The 18,801-nt window shown below is 51.2% G+C and overlaps 2 protein-coding genes across 14 annotated transcripts in view; one reads left to right on the top strand and one right to left on the bottom strand.

The window, feature by feature from the left end:
* LOC102947701 (high density lipoprotein binding protein) overlaps positions 1-18,801 on the top strand; it is a 170,525-nt gene that overhangs the window by 85,810 nt on the left and 65,914 nt on the right. For 6 of the 10 annotated variants that reach the window (XM_037909302.2, XM_043522465.1, XM_037909303.2 and 3 more), the window contains exons 27-28: positions 152-280; positions 5,281-7,722. In XM_037909302.2, the coding sequence (XP_037765230.1) occupies positions 152-280; positions 5,281-5,367 (216 nt within the window). In that variant the 3' untranslated portion in view covers positions 5,368-7,722. Of the gene's footprint in view, positions 1-151; positions 281-5,280; positions 7,723-18,801 lie in introns of those variants that run through there. The other 4 variants (XM_043522463.1, XM_037909304.2, XM_043522462.1 and 1 more) reach the window with 1 other exon arrangement.
* Positions 494-18,801, bottom strand: part of ANO7 (anoctamin 7) — a 52,757-nt gene continuing 34,449 nt past the window's right edge. For 2 of the 4 annotated variants that reach the window (XM_043522469.1, XM_043522470.1), the window contains 9 exons: positions 18,120-18,231; positions 15,659-15,713; positions 14,576-14,673; positions 13,024-13,235; positions 11,634-11,839; positions 10,757-10,899; positions 9,886-9,976; positions 9,412-9,531; positions 494-3,754 (listed from right to left, as the gene is read on the bottom strand). In XM_043522469.1, coding sequence (XP_043378404.1) covers positions 3,497-3,754; positions 9,412-9,531; positions 9,886-9,976; positions 10,757-10,899; positions 11,634-11,839; positions 13,024-13,235; positions 14,576-14,673; positions 15,659-15,713; positions 18,120-18,231 — 1,295 coding nt within the window. In that variant the 3' untranslated portion in view covers positions 494-3,496. Of the gene's footprint in view, positions 3,755-8,616; positions 8,891-9,411; positions 9,532-9,885; positions 9,977-10,756; positions 10,900-11,633; positions 11,840-13,023; positions 13,236-14,575; positions 14,674-15,658; positions 15,714-18,119; positions 18,232-18,801 lie in introns of those variants that run through there. The other 2 variants (XM_037909306.2, XM_037909308.2) reach the window with 2 other exon arrangements.

Genomic DNA, 18,801 nt, shown 5'->3' on the forward strand with positions numbered 1-18,801 from the left:
GTCATCTGCTTCTCTGAGGGGTGCAGCATGCTAGTCTTAAGCTGCTACTGGCAGCAATTGCTGTTTGATGCTGTGGGGGAGGGGAGACTTCATTGACTAAGTAGGGAACACAAGGTACATCACCATACAAAGAGAACCCCTCTCCCTACAGCTGGCTGATGTGGTGGACAATGAGGCGATGCAGGTGTACATGAAACCCTCCACACATGAGGAGTCCAAGGCCCCATCCAAGGGATTTGTGGTGAGAGATGCCCCCTGGGCAGCTGGCAGCAATGAGAAGGTGAGTGCTACTTCTGCTATTGTACCTCCAGAGGTTCCTCTTCCCAGAGACTCTTCCTGTGCCATGGGCTCTGCATGGCCAGGTTATGAACCAGAGGGTCATCTCACTGTTCATTGGGGACCAATGCCTGTTCTTCTTTGATTGCTTTCTCATGTCGATTCCATGCTAGGTGTGTGCACGCCCACGTGCACAGATGTTGCAATTTTTTGTCTTCGGGGTATCCGGAGGGCCGGCTGTGGTGCCCTCTGGAGTGCTGCACTCGTGTGCTGGTATATGAGGAGTTGCCGGCCTTATGTCCTCAGTTCCTTCTTACTGCCCCTGATGGTTGGTCAGAGCAACTTCTCCTTGCCTCGCAAGTGGACAAGTTTTTTCCCCAGCACCTATTGTCTGTTTTCTTTGTATATAGTTGTTTACAGTAGTTAGTAATTAGATGTTAAGGGTTAGTCTCAGCAGGGACTTTGCCCCGGGTGGGGCATGCCCCAGTCCCCAGGTTTCAAGCCTTGTTCAACCTGCAATAGGCCTGTGCCTGTTAGCGACCCTCCCAGCCACTGCCTGAAGTGCTTGGGAGAGTCACACATAAAGGACAAGTATCAAATTTGCAAGGACTTTCAACCCAAACTCAAAAGGAGCAGGACATTTGTCTAAGGGCCCTTCTTATGGAGGCTGCACTTCATCCGGTGTCGGAGCCTTCGTGCTCTGACTCTACACTTAGCTCCTTGGGGTTGGTGAAGAGTGTTCTGCCCAGCACTGAGCTCTGCCGGTGTCCAAGAAGCACCTGAAAAAGCAAGGCTCCCCGGCACCAAACAAGGAGGGACAGGCCTGACTGCCCTCTCTGGAGCTTCAAGGGGTTATCTCTCAGGCTGGATCCCCCAGGAATCCCACTCCTGGGAGCAGTAGGAACCCTGGCACCTGGTTGTACCTTCGATGTCTGAGGCCCTCCAGGCAGCTAGGGACCAGAGAGCCCTTCCAGTGCATTGGAGGTGGCTAAGGCTCCCCATTCTAAGGGCAGGCCAGCCATAAGACCACCTCAGAGGGCAGTTGAATGCCATCCCTCCCCGGAGCAGAGGCAGCATTCCGTGACCAAGATCCTTGACTCCGCAACCTAAGTCTCTGGTCAGACGGCTCAGGTCGCCGTCACCGCGGTCCTGGTCTCCAACGGCACAGGTGGACCTTCAGTGAGGCATCAGTCTCTGTACACCCAGCACTGATCGTCCTTTCACCAGCCGATGTCCTGGTACAGGTCTCTGCTGGTACGGGACATCTCACCTTTCCAGCACTGGTCTCCACACCCCGGCATCAATCCTCTGAGAGACACTGATCATCTTACTTGAGGCACCACTCCCTGGCGCCTATGGTCAGCTGCCAGACACAAGCGTCTGGTCACTGGAAAGGGACTCGTCTAGGTCAGAGTGGGACTTTAGCCCCTTGCCATGGCAGCAGCAAATCTTGCGGGCACCGGAGACTCTCTCTGCTCCCACAGTGCCGGGATGGTTGTAGGGTCAGTGGCCAGACCAATGGCCCAATTGGAATGCGTGGGGCATGCTGGTGATGCTGATGCCTCTCTCACACCATTCTTCCCTTGCTGCTTTGGAGAAGCAACCCCCTGCAATGACTGTACCAGACTCAGTGCACGGCACGGACTCCGATGTTGGGGTAGAGGAGCAAGTGCCTACTCCAAGGGAGCCCTCCCCTACGGGGGACAGTGCCCCAGGTCCTCCCCCAGTGGTGCAATCATCATCCTCGTCAGCCGAAGCAGTAGCAGGGCCCTCACACGTCAGTCCCTGTGAGGACTTTAACGAGCACCAAGCCCTGCTTAGAAGGGTGACCTCAAACTTGGGCTTGGAAGTGGAGGAACTGGCGGAGCAGTCGGGCAACTTGTTCAACATTCTAACAGTGGCAGCCCGATCATGAGCCACACTGCTGATACATGAGGAGATTTTGAAGATAGCCAAGGCCCTGTGGCAAATCCCATCTCTTATCCTGCCCACCTGGGCAGAAAAGAAATTTGTCCCTGCTAATGCATTCAAATATTTCTATATCCATCCACCCCCAGGGTCGCTAATCATATCTGCGGCCAACGAAAGGGACAGGTACAGGCAAGTGAGTGCCACATAGGTCCAGCTTCCTGGCGTCTGTTTTTCCTTTCTGGAAGAAAAGTTATTCTACAGCCAGCTTTCAGTTCAGAGTATCAAACCACCGGTCTTTGTTGGGGAGATACAATTGTAACTTGTGGGACTCCCTGCCTCAGGAGGTTGCTATCATCCTGGAGGAAGGTACCACAGTGGCGAGGGACTCTCTCCAGATGGCCTGGGACGCAGCTGATTCGGTGGCCAGGGTCTTTGTCTTGGCCTTAGTTATGAGGCGTAGTTCCTGGCTTCAGTCCTTGGGTCTGTCCTAGCAGAGGCAGTCCTCCATCCAGGACCTTCCCTTCAAAGGCAATGGGCTCTTTTCAGAGCAAATGGATGCGAAGCTACATGGATTTGAGGATTCTCGAGCCACACTCTCTGCTCACTAGGCCTGCTTTCTTGCCGTTTGTGGTGTATGCAATTCCTGCTGCCTCCTAGACCTTGGCCTTTCTGGCAAGGCTCCTTTAGGAGGAAGAGAGAGAGGTTCAATCATGGTCACCCCTCCACCTCCCGTTTGCCTACTCAGCGTGGCCCAGCAAAACACCGGGGTGGCCAGAAGCACTCATTTTGAGGTGCACTCAAGGACGGCACTGCAGTCAGTTCTCAGGATCCACCTTCCTACTCCTTCAACCGCCTGCGTCGCTTCCAGTCAGCATAGTCGCAAGTAACTTCAAACCGTTGGGTGCTCAGTATAATACCTCTGGGCTACACTCTGCAATTCTCCTGGTGGCAATAACGTTAGCCTGTAGGGTCTCTGAGATTAGGGCACTTACCTCAGAACTGCCCTATATATGGTATTCTACGAGGCCCAACTGCAGCAGCACCAAACTTTCCTGCCCACAGTAGTTTCACAGTTTCATACTAGGTCAAGATATATACTTACCATCTTCTTTCCAAAACCTCATAAATCAGATGAGGACCATAGATTACATTCTCTGGACATCAGGAGGGTGCTAGCCTTTTACATAGAAAGGACTAAGCCATTCTGTAAGTCGATGCAGCTATTCGTCGCGGTGGCAGACAGGATGAAGGGCCTTCCTGTGGCCACCCAGAGTGTCGTCATGGGTCACTGCCTGTATATTCATTTTCGCTATGAACAGGTGAAAGTGCCACCACTGGCAATTGTGATCACCCATTCAACCAGGGCGCAAGCTGCAGCAGCCTTCCTGGCCCGGTGCTGATCCAAAATATCAGCAGGGTCGCTACCTGATCGTCTGTCCACACATTCACATTCCATTACACGCTTACCCAGAAAGCCCAGGACGATGCTGGCTTTGGTAGAGCGGTGTTGCAAGCCACACAGCCGGGAACTCCAAACCCACCTCCTGGGATACTGTTTGTGAGTCACCTAGAATGGAATCGACATGAGCAAGCATTTGAAGAAAAAACTGTTACCTTCCTTTTGTAACTGTTCTTTGAGATGTGTTGCTTATGTCCATTCCACTACCCGCCTACCCCTCTGTCGGAGTTGCCCAGCAAGAAGGAACTGAGGGCACAGGGCCAGCGGTGCCTGATATGCTGCCACATGAGCGTGGAACTCCAGAGGGCACCACAGCTGACCCTGCGGATATCACTAAAGCAAAAAATTCTGACAACTCCGCACGTGGATGCGCACACACCTAGAATGGAATGGACATGAGCAACATATCTCAAAGAACAACAGTTATGAAAGGTAGGTAACTTGTTTCAGAATCATGTTCTTCCCTTTTTTTAGTGGATTTCTAGGCCTTTCCTGACAATTGGGAGGTGTCAAGAGTCTCTCATATCACCTGGAGAGCTTGCCCACAGTATATGCTAGGCCCCTAGATGTTAGTATGGTGGGTTTCTAAATTGCCCAGCTTTCCTCTGCTGCTGTCACCCTCCCCTCTGCTAGGAACACCAGAATCCTCCTGTAGAGGCTCTGAAAGGAGCTGCTAGCCTGGCGAATCTCTCCTCCACAGCCCCTGGAGCTGAGATTGCCTCCCAAAGCAGCTGTGAAAGGCACTTTGTTATTGTGGAACTCAAGGTTAGGGTGACAATTTCTGACCATTATCTGAAAGGCAGGGGATAAGCTACTAAGCCAAATACCTTCTTCTTGGCCACTTGGTCCTCCCAGGGTGCACTGAGGACTTGGCAGGTCTCAGTTCTAAAACTAGCCTGAGCCATAGAAATTAAGGGGTGTCAAGAACCTCTGATCCAGCTAGTGTCTCTCCTGCCACTGTACAGAAAAGCCTTGCCTGTTAGCAGGAATACTTCAATACTACTGCATACTACAGCAATGAGGAGGATAGCATTTGAGTATTAAGGTAGATCTGGCACCACTGAGGAAACAGTGGGCAAACTATACTTGGTGTCAATCTCCCCAAGACATAGACGTCCTTCCGACCTTCCTGCAGAATCTGCTTCCCTGATACTCTGAATTGATTTGGTTAATTCAGATCATGATCCTTTTGCGACCCATCTTAATGACTTACCTGCTGTTTTCATGGGTCCTACTAAAACCCTGTTGCTGTACTGTCCTTGTCCTCTGTACCTTTCAAGAACTTTGATATCCTAAAAAGAAAAGGAGTACTTGTGGCACCTTAGGGACTAACCAATTTATTTGAGCATAAGCTTTCATGAGCTACAGCTCACTTCATCGGTTGTAGCTCACGAAAGCTTATGCTCAGATAAATTGGTTAGTCCCTAAGGTGCCACAAGTCCTCCTTTTCTTTTTGCGAATACAGACTAACACAGCTGCTACTCTGAAACCTTTGATATCCTAGAACACTCTTCCATATGTGACCTCACTCATTACATCTTCATGTTGTGTTTGCACATGTGATATTTCTTGAATGCTTGAATGAACTGCAGCCAGCCTATATAACTTGGACCATTCTCTCTTCTTTGCTCTAGGCCCCTGATATGAGCAGTTCTGAAGATTTCCCCAGCTTTGGGGCTCAAGTGGCCCCCAAGACTCTTCCCTGGGGCCCTAAACGATAATGACCTGGAAGCAGAAACATCTCCTCCAGCCAGCTGACCTGACACTAACCTGCCACAAATACTTCCAGTTTGAATTCTGACCCAGCGGCTGGACCACAAGTAAATTGCCCTGCGAGGTCTCCTAATGCTGTGTGGAGTGCTAGAACCCATTCTACTTGTCTGTTGTAACTGGGTTTAGGACCTACTATAAATGGATGGTTCCTCCCCCCCCCTTCCACTCTGACTCGGACACAGCTTTTTGTTTGAAGTGTCATAAGTGACTTTCATCTGCTAAGCTTCACAACTGCCAAAGTGGTGACAGTGATCAGATACCTTGAGCATGGCTTGCTAGGCACTCCAGCCTTCATTAGGAGACCTCCTTTACTGTGGCTAGGAATCAACTTCCTGTCTCATGACCTCAGGAAATAAATTTCCTTGACTTTCTAAAAAGCCAAAACGTTTGCCCTTTTTCCTTTGTGTTTATCCCGGGCCTTATCTTACTGTCGTAGAGTGCAATCAGCTTTTCCTTTGAACTGCCAAAAATCCATCTAACAGTGATAGTGGATGTGTGGAGTGAGCTAAAAGTCTAAAGATCAGAAACTGCTTAAGGAACAATAATAATCTGTAGAAGCAACGACACTGGAAGGGACCAGCAATGACACAAGGGATCCCCTGGTCAAGTAGAAAAGCCTTGAGTGATATGTGGCACTGAGCATGTCCATGTGTAGCAGTGAGACTCTAGATGTCTCATGCACACTTGATGAGTCTTCCAACATGTGAGAGTAAAAATACGGCTACTTCCCAGTGTTCCCCCTTCACCCCTAGTTTGTTCTTCCCAACAGCAGCAGAGCTGGTCAGAGCCAGGACATGACAGTATTATGGGGTGCAACAGAATTTGGGTCAGCCCAATTTGCTATGGTAACATGGCCCAGGAGCCAGTTGATGGGAACTGCAATGCTGAAGCTACATAATTTCCCCCTCCCTCTGACAGCATTTAGACACAAGGGGTAGGGAATTTGTCACTATTTACTATTGCCTTCTTTCTACCTCAAAAACCAGTCTGTGGGTGGCCTCCAAGTCTAGAGCATCAGCACTACTGCTAACCTGTTCATCTCACTGTGGAGGCCAGAGCTGAATTATCTGCACCAGGTGCAGGGAGAGTGGAAGAGCATCAATCAGTACATGTAGCTGTTAGAAACACACACATAAAAGTAAGAGCAAGGTTAGGGTAATGCATGCTCTCTTCCCTTCCCCTCCCCCCCCCCCCCTTCAGAGCTGTAAGACTCAGAGCCAGAAGGTGGGTTTGGTTTCGAGAGAGGCAGGTTGCGTGTCTGCTCTGAGCGACAGAAAGTCAAGCTGCTCTGAAATACACAGAGGCAAAGAGCATAGGGAGAATTAAGGCCCAGGGCTTGCCACTATATGTGGTAAATCCCATGCTCTGTACTGTAGCATCTTGGCCCCTGAGCTGCTGAACCCTAAGCACTGCCACAGCTTGCTTGAAGGAGGCTTCTCAAGTGAGCTGCTTGCTCAGCCACAGAGAGAAATTGTGTTGATGTGGTGGGGAAGTAGGGTGTCCTCCTTCCGTACCTCCATTTCCTGACCGCTTTAGCTCCTCTGCAAGCAAGTCGCCAGTCTCTCCCCAATAATGCTGACTGGGGCAAGGGTCATTACATTGGAAGGCTCGCCCCAGTTCTCTTGCTGTTCCCAATGTTGCACCTGTGTCAAGTGAGGCTTAGAAATGCTGACTTTCTTCTTTTCCCCCAACCTCCTCTGGAAGAGGACCCTAGCCCAGAAGTCAGATACCAAAATGTCCTGTCACTTACAGTGAAGTGGAGAATTGCTGTCAACTGAAAAAGCCAGGTCCCAGGGCTATGCAAAGGCAGTGGTGAATAACTTGACCACTCTTTGGCCCCATGGTAGATGTCTAAAGGGGTGGCTCACCAAATGTGGGTAGTATTCCCTCCTTTTGAGCAAAAGGGGCTCTGAAAAGGGCTAGATAACCCAGATGGGGAAGGGGTACATCTTGAGGTCATCAAGCCTGCCACCCTCTTCCTTCCCCACCCCAAAAAAAAAAACAAAAAAACCCCATCAGTTGCCTAGCTTGGCTTGAGTTAAATTCAGGGTCCCCTATATGCTAAAGGTCATGAAGTGATTGTACCTAGTACTGTCTCCTGCTGCCCCTCAGTCTGTAGCAAATGCTCTGGTATGTGCTCCATTTCCTTTATTTTCAACGTCTTCCATAGTGTATGTTTCCATGGCAATGATCCCTTGGCCTTAACTTTGGAATTTGGAGACTATATGCAAACATGTAAAAAGGCTCATGAGTATGGATGACACTGGAATTTTATAAATTCTAAAATAAAAACCTGAAACAGCTTGGAGTGTTGTATTTCTCTGCCCATGCTCGAAGAGATTGCTTTTCCATGTACATCAGGGCAGGGGCTAGCGTAACCTTTGACAGTGCTTTCAGACTTTAAGCTGTCATCTTAAAGCGTCAGTTGTTCCCTGTCTGGATTTACAACCTAATAACTAGGCTGAGTGGTCCTACCAGAGTGCAGGCCCCAGGGAGGAAGAGGTATTAACAAGGCCAGCACTAGTGTAAGTAGATGCCTGCAGAGCCCCCTCTCCAATGCCTACTAGTGTAAAGAACCCCAGCTAGTGCCCAGGCTCTCCCCCTCTCTTTTCTGTAAGGGAACAAGAGTGCATAACTCCAAGCTTCCTCTCTCTAGTAACAGGAAGAGGGAGGAAGCGAGGCTTGCTCCTGTCTGACAACATGCTGTGGTTGTTAGACTTCCCTTAAGTCCCTGCTGCAGCTGTGTAAGAGCCAGGCCTGTTGAATTGCTGCTTTTTACTTCACTAGAGCAGTGGGCCTTGCTTCATTTCAGCCTGAAGCACTGCTTCTCCTACACACCGACCTCATGCCAGCTGGGGGCCATACAGCCCACCTGTCCTCTACCATAGCTCAGAGCAAGAAGAAATTTCTTCAGAGGACATTCCATAAATTATTTCTTCCAACCCCAAAGTCAGGCAGCTCCAGGCTTTGCCAGGTGTCTAACTTTAGTTTAACCTGCAGGGCTCTAAGGACTTAGCTGGTATTCAAGTATGTCTGTCACTGTACTATTAATTGGAGTGCTTCATTTTATCCACTCTGAAATTTCACTAAAATAATTCATTCCTCTGCAAGGTTTCTTACACACAGACACCCAGCTCAGGATCAGAGTCAAGTTGCGTTCATCTCCTTCAAAAGAGAGAATGCTAGAAATCACATGCTCCATGGCTGAACTCAGTTTTATTCGCACCCAGATGGAAGCAGTCACCATTTGTGTTCTAAAACAGATTCAACAGCAATTCATGGGGGTTCTGCTTCAGGATCAAACTGCTGCTGAGGATGAGCTTCAGGACTAGCAGCTAATGCGTGTGTAGACGTCATCGTCCGCAGTTGGGTAGGCTCCTGGTTTTCATGCACCCCATCTAGCTCCCAGTCTTTAGGTGCTGTTTGCGTAGGGCTGGAGGTGGCCCTGACTTCCTTTCTCTCAAAGAGGGCCTACCTCAGCAATGGATCAAAAGGAGAAAGGACAATTAGTATCCACAGCATTAGAGAGTTAGAAAGCTATCCTACAGACAGTGACCAAACTGCTTTGGCATCAGTTATGTTTAAGGGAGGAAGGCATGAGTTACGTAACCAATGAAGCCTGGAATTTTAAGACCTAAGGGGCAGAACTGACAGATAAGCCTGTCTAGAAACTACAGCCACAACAAAACTTGGAGAGCAACAGAAATGAGTGAAGAGATTATCAATGACCATGGAGAAAGGGGTTATGAACAGGGAGCCCCCCAGCTGCTAATGAACATCTGAAGACCAAAAGGCGTAGGGTGTTACTTTAGTGCATTTCATCTGGACATCTTCCAGGCGTGGGCAGTGGGATGCCCACAGAAACTCAGACTCCAGCGTAAATAAAAAGATTTCAGGGTCTGTTCAAAAGCATCTGACGGTCCAGATGTGGCCCACAGATCACCTACTGACTACCCCGATGTAGAATAAAGACCACTGGCCCTGAGATTTACCTTGTTCTCAGCCAGTGCCTGCTTGGCCAGATAATGTTCACGCTTCACCTTGATCTGCAGTGACTCAGGAATGTCAGGCACCATCAGGTCTATCACACGAGCAATAAAGAACACCACATGCTGAAAACAAGAGGAAAAGAGCAATGTGTCCAATAAGACAGCTGATTCTTTCTGAAGCAAGACCAGATGAGTAAGGAACAGCATGGAGGTGCCTGACCCATGCAGGGTGGAGTTCTCAGCCAAGCAACAGGAGCACTGCAGGGAATGAGACAGGCACTGACAGGACTTGAACCAAGAAGTATCCCCCAGAGAGCACACTCTCTTCAACCCCACAAGGGCAACGTCTATGCCGAGCCAGACAGTACATGCCCTGGGGACAGGTGTAGAAAGAAAGAACTTAAAATGAGAAATTGGACAGCAAAGGAACAAAACCTTGGCCGGAGGAACTGATTGAGGAAAACGAGAGGGAGATACCTCAAACACTATAATAAAGCCCAGGCGGATTGCTAGTAGGTTCCAATAGGTTAGCGAGTACCTGCCGCTCTCATCCCTGTATGCACGGTACCTGGGGAAGAGAAGATGACATTACACCTAGAGGGGGTCACAGCTGGGAAAGAGGAGCCCTCCAGCCCTCTTGATTGCATGTCAACATCCTCAGGGCAACCACTGGTAGTTTCACTCCCCCGACTTTGCCTTCTGTAACTTCCTCCACATATGTAATCACTCTTAAGAATTAATAACTGATGGCATTTATGTGGCCCATGAACTGTCAGGGTAAGGCATGACTAATGCTGGCTCTCCAGGAGGGAGTATGTGCCCATTCCTCCAGGACTGGCAAGCAGCAGCAAGGTAAATCAGAGTAGAAGTAGCTTAATTAAAAAACACTTAAGTTCCTTCAAGACTGATTTACAAGAAGAGCACAAACAGGTGAGCCCCCCGTACACAAAGGAGGACCTGAGTGGCACTCCCCTAGGGAAGCTAATGCTGCACTTCCTAACTCAGGTGTAAATTGGGTGTGTCTATGAAATGGTGTATCTTTTGTCCCCTAATAAACTGAACTAGCCTTTAGGTCTCCCTTCCCTCTCCCACCCACAGCTGGATGGGGCAGCATGCTCAATAATTGGTGGGAAATACTTTAGCACAGATCTCACACAGGATTAAGTGGACACAAAGCATGTGCCTTCCTGAGCCCATCTTTCACTCCCAAACATAGCTGGGGCCCCACAAAGGAGACTGTCCTGAAGAGAAAACAAACACTAGGAAAAATCAGAGGTTGCAATTCAAATGGAGAATGGGAAGGAGCTTTGTCCTGAGGTCCCCCAGGCAGCTGAGCTGGGACTCCTACCTGCACGTGACATTGTGCTGCGAGGCAAAGTGCTTTGGAGCATACGCCAGGGTGAAGTTAACATAGCCCTGCAGGTCACTGGCACAGGTGTACTGATAATACAGACGGGGCAAGAAGTCTGAAGTGAAGGCAATCAGGAAAGCCTGAAACAAGGAGGAAAACACTAGTGCTACAGCCAGGTTCCTACCACATTACAGATGTCCGCATACCTGCCTGAGCCTCAGGCTAAACGTTGTTACTCTGAAGCCTTGTGTGACTCTTGAGTTTGCTGGACCGCCTCTCCCAGACACCAACTCCCCACCCAAACTCTGACCCTGCACTTCCTACTGAGGCAAGTCCCCAGTGAAAGTTTGGATTGAGGCTTGCCATCCAGGCAGGGTTTCTGCTCACTAGCAATTATAGCTGCAAGCATTTATTCCTCAAATGCAGACACACCCTTCAATACTGCACAGCTCTCACTGGTCATTGAAAATCAGGCCTGTCATGCTTGGGAATTAAGCCGCAGAGATGAGGAGCCTGTCAGAGCAGGCTGTGTCAGGCAACGCTGCTCCAATAGGGGTTACTGAGCCAGAGGCCCGAGCTGCAGCAGCCCTTGAATCTGAGTGTGGTTCTGTCACATACGACAGCTGTGTGTCCAGTTACTATATCATGTCTACAGATTTCCATTTGCCAAGTGGAATTTCAGTAACATTTTCTTTAGTTCTGCCTTTCAGTCCCCTGTCCCTGATACCGACCTGCACAGTGGCTGCCTTCAATCTCTAAACAAGAGACCACGATGCTACATGATTATATTAACCAAGTGTCAGCAACGTGGCTGGCTGCGTCTGAATGCTGGGAGCTGGCTTCTCCCTCTCCCTCACTGCCCAGCACAACTCACGTTACTGATGACAGCCAAGTGGGTGATGACCTCCAGGATATAAAACCAGATGCCAATGCCCTGGGCCCGCTCGGCCACAGGACGACGGTACTCGCAGACAAACTTCTGTGCATCAAGGCGGATCTCCACCCAGTTGTTGAGCAAGGCGAAAAGGGGCGCCAGAGGACAAGCTGCCACAAATATGGTGATGAATCCAAATTGCAGGACTGTTGTGCAGAAGGAAAGAATCCTCAGAGCTCACATTCACAGTGGGCAAGGGGAGCAGAGGATGGCTTCTGTGAGCTGTGTTCAGCAGTGATCGTGGCCTCCCCGGTCCCCCTTCCCCTCCCCACCGTCCCTGGTTTCCGAAGGATGAGAACAGAGAGTACCCGGGGAATATGTTGCAATCCAAAGATCTCTGTGGGCCCCTGTTTGTTTCTGGAGATGTACTGTCTCTGCTTTCCATCTGTAATAGGCTGCCAGCATCACCTGACAGACCCTGGTAGGCCACGAGGCACGCTTTACTAATATAGGGATGCCTGTATTGTGTACCGGCCAGGCACTCCTGGCATGAATGCAGCTAGACCTGGGGGTACCAGGATAGTGAAACCTCCACCTATGAGCCAAACAAGCTAGACTGGTAAAAGCACTGCTGTGCTGGTATAGCTATGTCTGCGTGGGCTTCTGCTGGCACAGCTCTGTCAGCCATCACCCCTGGGCACCTGGCTGACACACCTGGGCTGGCAGCATCCATAGTGCAGCCATGGCCGAGCAAAGGGTTCGGAGAGCTAGCGCTGACTCACTGCTGTGACTGGCTCCATAAGGAAGCTGAGAGCAGGGAGGTGAGAGGAGCCTTCAGGCAGAGGAAGCTGGGATGTGGAACAGATTGGGCTGGAGCCCTGGGTAACCAAGCCTGAGATGGACGCTTCCTGTGGGATATTCTGTATATCAAGCCAAACCCAGCAGGGCTGTTTGGCCAGGGTGAGACGGGGCAATAGAACCTGCTGTATAACCCAATTTCTGCTGGGGAAAGAGGAGAAATTCTCTGCCTGGACTGCAATTTCCCTTCCAGGAGGCAGAGTTGTGTCTCTGGAGTCAGTTTCACAAGGCTACTACCTCTAATGGAGGGTTTCCTTAGACCTTTGACTGCAATCCCAGAGCTCAGAATATTCAACACCAAGACTAGGCAGTTGAGTTCACTCTCTCTCTAGGGCTTCACTCAAATGAACGTGCTAGAGAAAGTGCTGCTTCCCAAATAATCACCACTAGCGGGCACCAGAGGGCACATCAGCGGGATAAGTGATTGACGCACACACCATCAACACTATTGACTGCAAAAGTTTCCTCCCTTGAGGAAGTCTCTGACTTCCAGCCTCTTCTCCTGGTGCGGTCAGTGATCAAGTGACCCTACCTGGCCAGGACACTTTGCTAGTGGTCTCCCAAGGTGGCAGACTCGGCCTTTGGTCCCTACCCATTTCCAGGTACTCGTCAAACAGCCCCTCACAGACCAGGAGCTCGTAGTTGCTCTCCCAGGGTGCCTGCTGCACCAGGCCCAATTGGTCCGCCTTGCTTTTCCTCTTTTGGGAGCGAAGCTTGTACTTTTGCCACCAGCCTTTCAGCTTCCTGGGGGAGCAGAGAAAGAAATGGTCACGGGAAGGGTGATGCCCCAGCAGACACTGCAGTGGCCAGTCTCACTCTTACTGGCCTGATAGGCTATGCTGGCTCTCCAAGTTGCGCAGGCATTTTCAGGCAGCTAGCTTCAGAGGGACCTTTGGCAGTGCTGCCAATATGGCCTGACCCAGCCCTAGTCCCAGCCAGGAATCCAGGGAGTGGGGGAGGGTCTTTGCTTCTCTGTTATAAACAGGGCCAGACGCTCTAGACCAGCTGGGCTGGGCTTGGCATCAGAGTAGGGTGGGAGCAAAGGTGGTTTTAAGTCCCCTGTCTGTGTCGAATTGTGGGGTGAGGTCCCAGTGAAACACTGCTCTAATGCAGTGCTACTCAAAGTGGTGGTGGTCCGCGAGCCATCGGCTGCCAGTCTGCGCGCACATTGGAAAAAAAAAATGCTGGTCCTCCACATCAGATAGCTTGAGAAGCACTGCTCTAATGCATGCCCAGCAGCCCATGGTCCGGCAGCTGGGGATCATTGTCAGAGATGCCTTTGCCCTGGGAATGACAGAGGACAAACGTGGAGAGACTCGGCTGAGCTGAGCTTGGACATTACTCCAGGAGGTTGGACTAGATGACCTCCTGAGATCCCTTCCAACCCTGATATTCTATGATTCCATGATTCCAGAAAAGGGCCATGAAAAGTCCCTCCCAGCTCCAGCATTCCTGGCCTGGTTTGCTTCCCGCAACGCCTCCTCTGCAGGAGCTCATGCCGGAGAATCCGTGGGCAGACAGAGCTTGCGGGCAGGAGGCAGGGCAGTGGCAGTGGGAAGCCAGAGGCTCCATAGTGCACACGGCTAACTTGCCATGAGACCTATTGCAAAGCAACTTTGTTCTGCTTTGACTGGTCCATGTCAGCTGTGGGTCCCCCATCCTCAGTGACCATCTGTCACCCCAAACGCCTACCAGCAGTCACAACCTGCAACTTTCCCCTCTTCCTTCACTAGTGGGAGGAGAGGGCTGTGGTGACAGGCCCTGGCACATCTGGGCACTGGCCCTGTCTGAGCTGGGGCCCATAGTTCAAACCATAGCCATCAGACCACTTGGGATAGGTGATGCAGCCACCTGCCAAGCACAAGCCAAGCAGATGGGGCCACACACACAGGTGCCTTCACACTGACTGAGCCCTCCCCTCGTTCCGAATCTATCACAGTGCCCCTGCATGGAGACATCCCCACCTGCTGCCCCATAGATCCTTGTTATAGGGCTTGGGCAGCAGCTCTCTTTGATGCAATGGTCTGCCAGAAGTCAGACCAACACCCCCCCTCCCCCTGCCCGGTAGCGCACTCAGTGCTTACGGGATGACGATTTCTTGCACGTTGTTAATGACTTGCTTTCCCACCATGATGACCAGCAGCTCCTGGGCGAGTTCAATGAGACAGCCGCCAGCCCCGCACTGGGTGGGAAGGACAGAGGCACATTAGCTTTGCTGCACGTTCCCCTCAAGCTCAGAAGGATGGGGCGGGGGTGGGGGGGCCCTCTAGGTTCCACCTCCCACAGGAAAGGCTACTCCTGAGCCCACACGCTGTCCTAACACGGCATAGCAGGCCGGTGCACTGCAGCCCCCAGCACCATCGCCACATCCTGGAGTCAGTGGAGCCTGGGGAGGAGGCAGCCTGCAGCAGCAAGCCCCCGGCTGCCATTCCCAACCCTCAGGGTAGCCCCAGAGGCCGACTTCTGGGAAGGGTGGGCCAGGAATGAGGGGCCCCAGTTGCTGCCACTAGTCTTTGAGCAGATGGGCAGCGGGGGGCTCCTGAGGTGGTTGGGGCAGGGGTGGAGTCTGACAACCCCCACTTCTCTTTGGTCCTGGGGGGATGGGCAGCCAGAGACGGGGATTCCCCAGGCATGCCACTGCTCCTCTCTGTGCTATGCCCACATCCTGCCTGGGCCCTCCGCACTCTCAGAGGAGTCTGTGTGTGGTTCCTGTCAAAGGCCTCGGAGGCAGCAAGCAAGCTTGAGGTGGGGGGGAGTGCGGGGCAGGCCGGGATCCCACTACACTGGCACTGAAGCTGGCCATGACCTCCCTCCTCCTCTGGCCAGGGCTGTCCTGAGAGCTGTGGAGCCTTTCCCTGTGCACAGAGCTGGGCAGCGGCTGGGGCGTTTCCTGCCACCCCAGCAAAGGGTCCCCATTCTGTTTGGCAGGTTACCTCAGACAGTCCCTCACCTGAGACTCCCACCTCCTTTTAACCCTGTGCTCTGGTGTCCCTAAACGTCCGACTGCCAGACACTGCTACTGGATGACACTCGCTAATTGTCCTGTTCTGTTCACTCCCTCTGAAGCACCTGGCACTGGCCAGTGTCAGGCCCTAGACCAGAGGGACCATTGGTCTGACCCAGCATGGCCCTTCCTGTGTTCCCAACCTTTATCAGCAGATACTCACGTCCTCGTTGCGAATCCCAAGCAAGGTCTTGTAGTTCCCTGGGTAGCCTACAAATCTGGGAAATCCAGGATGGCAAGAGAGCAATAAATCCACAGCTGAACCCCTTGCTCCCTCTCCCATCAATCTCTTATTCCTCCTGAGGCTGCTCGGGATGTGGTGCTGTTGTGCACCGTGCCCTGCTCCCACACCCCAGCCACCCTTGTCCATTGGGAGGCTGAGGATGCTGCTCAGCCAGTCCTGCTGGATTGAATGGGACAAGGTCAGATCTACTTCATCATCATCTCCCTCAGCCCACATCTGAAGCCAGTGCTGATGATACCTTGTGGATGTGCATGGAGGCCAACCCAGCCTGCCAGGAACATCCCGTGATGGAAGCATGTATGTCAGGAATTTCTCACTCACCCTGTGCCCTGTTCTTCCCAACAGAGGGGAAAGGAGGGACACAGTGCAATGGTGCCTGACTGTCTGAAAGGAGATCATCAAAGGGCACCCGCGGACCTGCCCCTCATGTTAATTTCATCTTGTCCACATGTGAGAGGCATTTGAAGCAAAACATTGCTGGCTGCAGTTACCCCCAACACTCCCCTGCTTACCCCTCTGCTTCAGATCCCCTGTTTCTATCAGTTCTGGGGAGCAGCATGGCCCTGGATCAGGCCCAAGCTGGGACTCCAGCCCTGCATGCCATCCCCAGGTTTGTTACCACCTTGCTGGGAGACCTGGGCAGGTCATGTCACTCGCCTGTGCTTGTTCCCTCTCCCACCGTCTGTCTGTTTCAGTTTTATGCTCCTCAGGTCTGGGTCTCACTGCACGTGCAGCGCCCAGCAACACAATGGGGCCATGATCTTAGCGGGGGGTCTTTATATAAAATAATGGCGGTTGGGGCCTTGCAACAGGGTCTGCCAGCTGCTGATACAGCAGACCTTCCCCATGCAACACAGCGAGAGTCTGTCTTCCTTTCAGAATCCAAGCTCTGCACACAAGCACGCTCATCACCACCAGGGAGCAGAAGTCCCGAGTTGCCCAAGAAGTCTCAGCTCTATGCTTTGGAGGGGCTTCCCCACGGGCATGTGCTTCCCAAACTGAGCTGCCCTGTTCCCACAGAGAACCCTCTGATACAGGACCCCCAGCCCCTCAACAGTCTGAACAACTGGCTGTGTGTGCCATGGGATCATACACTGAAAAGGCCATGTTTCAGAGTAGCAGCCGTGTATAGCTCACCTTAATTGATCGCTCTTGTTATAGTGTGTATGATAGCACCCATTGTTTCATGTTCTCGGTGTATATCTATCTATATCTATCTTCCTACTGTATTTCCCACTGCATGCATCCGATGAAGTGGGTTTTAGCCCACGAAAGCTTATGCTCAAATAAATGCGTTAGTCTCTAAGGTGCCACAAGTATTCCTGTTCTTTTTGAAAAAGCCATATAGCTCTCTGACATGCTCACTGCATGCCTGGATGGATACAGGGCTGTTTTAGAGCTACACAGGCACAAAGGGGGTTTCTAGTTGCTCCTTCCCACATTAGAATAGTGCCGGGAACCCCCACGTTCCCCCCCATGCCGCTCATTGCCTCTAGATGGCAGCAGTGCTGCAGCTTCCCTGTCTCTCTCTTGCAGTGGTTCTCAAATTTTTCTTTTCCCCACATACCACTTGAAAATTGCTGAGGGTCTTGATGGACCATTTAATGATCTTTCCAAATGTTGTTTGTACCATTAGCTAACTATTGTAAAGCGCTTTAGATAAAAGTGCTATGTTAAAAAAACGATAATAATTAACTTTTTTTGTTCTACAAATAAAAGCACACAACTAATATCAGTAGTCTTACCTTTCTAATGTGAAGAATGTGCCCTCTCTCTCCCGCCATGGCAGCCCCGGAGCTGGGACTGGGAAGGGGTCTCTACCCCACCACAGAGCTGAGGCTGGGAAGGAGGAGGGGTCTCTCCCTGGCAGCCGCAGCCCTGGAGCTGGGGAAAGTTGCCTTTTTCTCTGGCTGCCGCAGCCCTGCATGTCCCAAATTCCCCCCATCCCCTCTCTTCTCACCCCACTGCCCGCTCCCACCTACCCCCATTCCCCCCCAAGGCCACCACCTCACCTTACATGTGTGTCTTCTCCAGGGTCCAAGCACCTAATTAGTGGAGCCATGCCTGCGCAGCTCCACTAATTAAGTGGGTGGTCCTTCGTTCCCTCTTGTGCAGCCGCACATCAGAGGGAACTATCCATAGACCCCCCACTTGAATGGAGCTCGTGGATCACTGATGGTCCGCGGACCACAGTTTGAGAACCACTGCTCTAGGGCTATCCACTGGAACTGCACATCACCAGGTCCCAAAGCCGCTTATCTCTGGGCCAGCCGCAGGAACTCCAGCCACCAGCTGAGATGGGGTTACATTTGGAGGAGGGGGCCAGAGCTGGGGGATGGCTGGGGGAGGTGAGAGCTGCCCTCCCCTGGAGATGCTTTACCTGCCCTTGAAGAACGCAATGTAGATGGGAGAAGAGTAGAAATTGACAAACTGGAAGACAAACACTTTGAAGGTGAAAGCATCTTCGTACTTCGTCTGAGTCCGGTGCATCTCTGTGGCAGAGCAACACACACAGACAGCATCAGCTCTGCCCTGTGGCACCATTCAAGGAGACTACCAGCACTTACTCCTGTCACCCAGTAACCATGGCAACAGCATCCGTAACAGAAGAAGCTGGATGACTGTGTTGTTTAGGAGGCTTTTTTGTTTGATCTTTAAGATGTCTGTATTTTTAAAACTCCCAACAACTGCATGGTCACCTAGGATTTCATGGGTGTTATATTACATGGTATGACCATGCAGAACGTCATGGAGACAGCCAGGATAGAACCCAGTTCCTCTTGTGCACAAGCCCACAGCCCTGCTTCTTGACCCTATGGAGAATCTCAATTAGCAGTTAGCAGTAAAGGGCCTATGACACACACTTGTACAGTTCTGATTCTGTTCAGCAGAGGGCAATAATGTTGTACTGTACATATAAACTAGCTACTAGCAAATTCATTAAAATTATTTTTCTTTTTAAAAAGGCTAATAAAGATCTTATCCTTTAATATTATTTCTAGAGCTGGTCAAAAAAATTGGTGTATATTTCTGCAAAAAAATTAACAAAAACATTTTCATTT

Source organism: Chelonia mydas, chromosome 9, assembly GCF_015237465.2.
Source record: "Chelonia mydas isolate rCheMyd1 chromosome 9, rCheMyd1.pri.v2, whole genome shotgun sequence".
Classification (NCBI taxonomy): Eukaryota; Metazoa; Chordata; order Testudines; family Cheloniidae; genus Chelonia; species Chelonia mydas.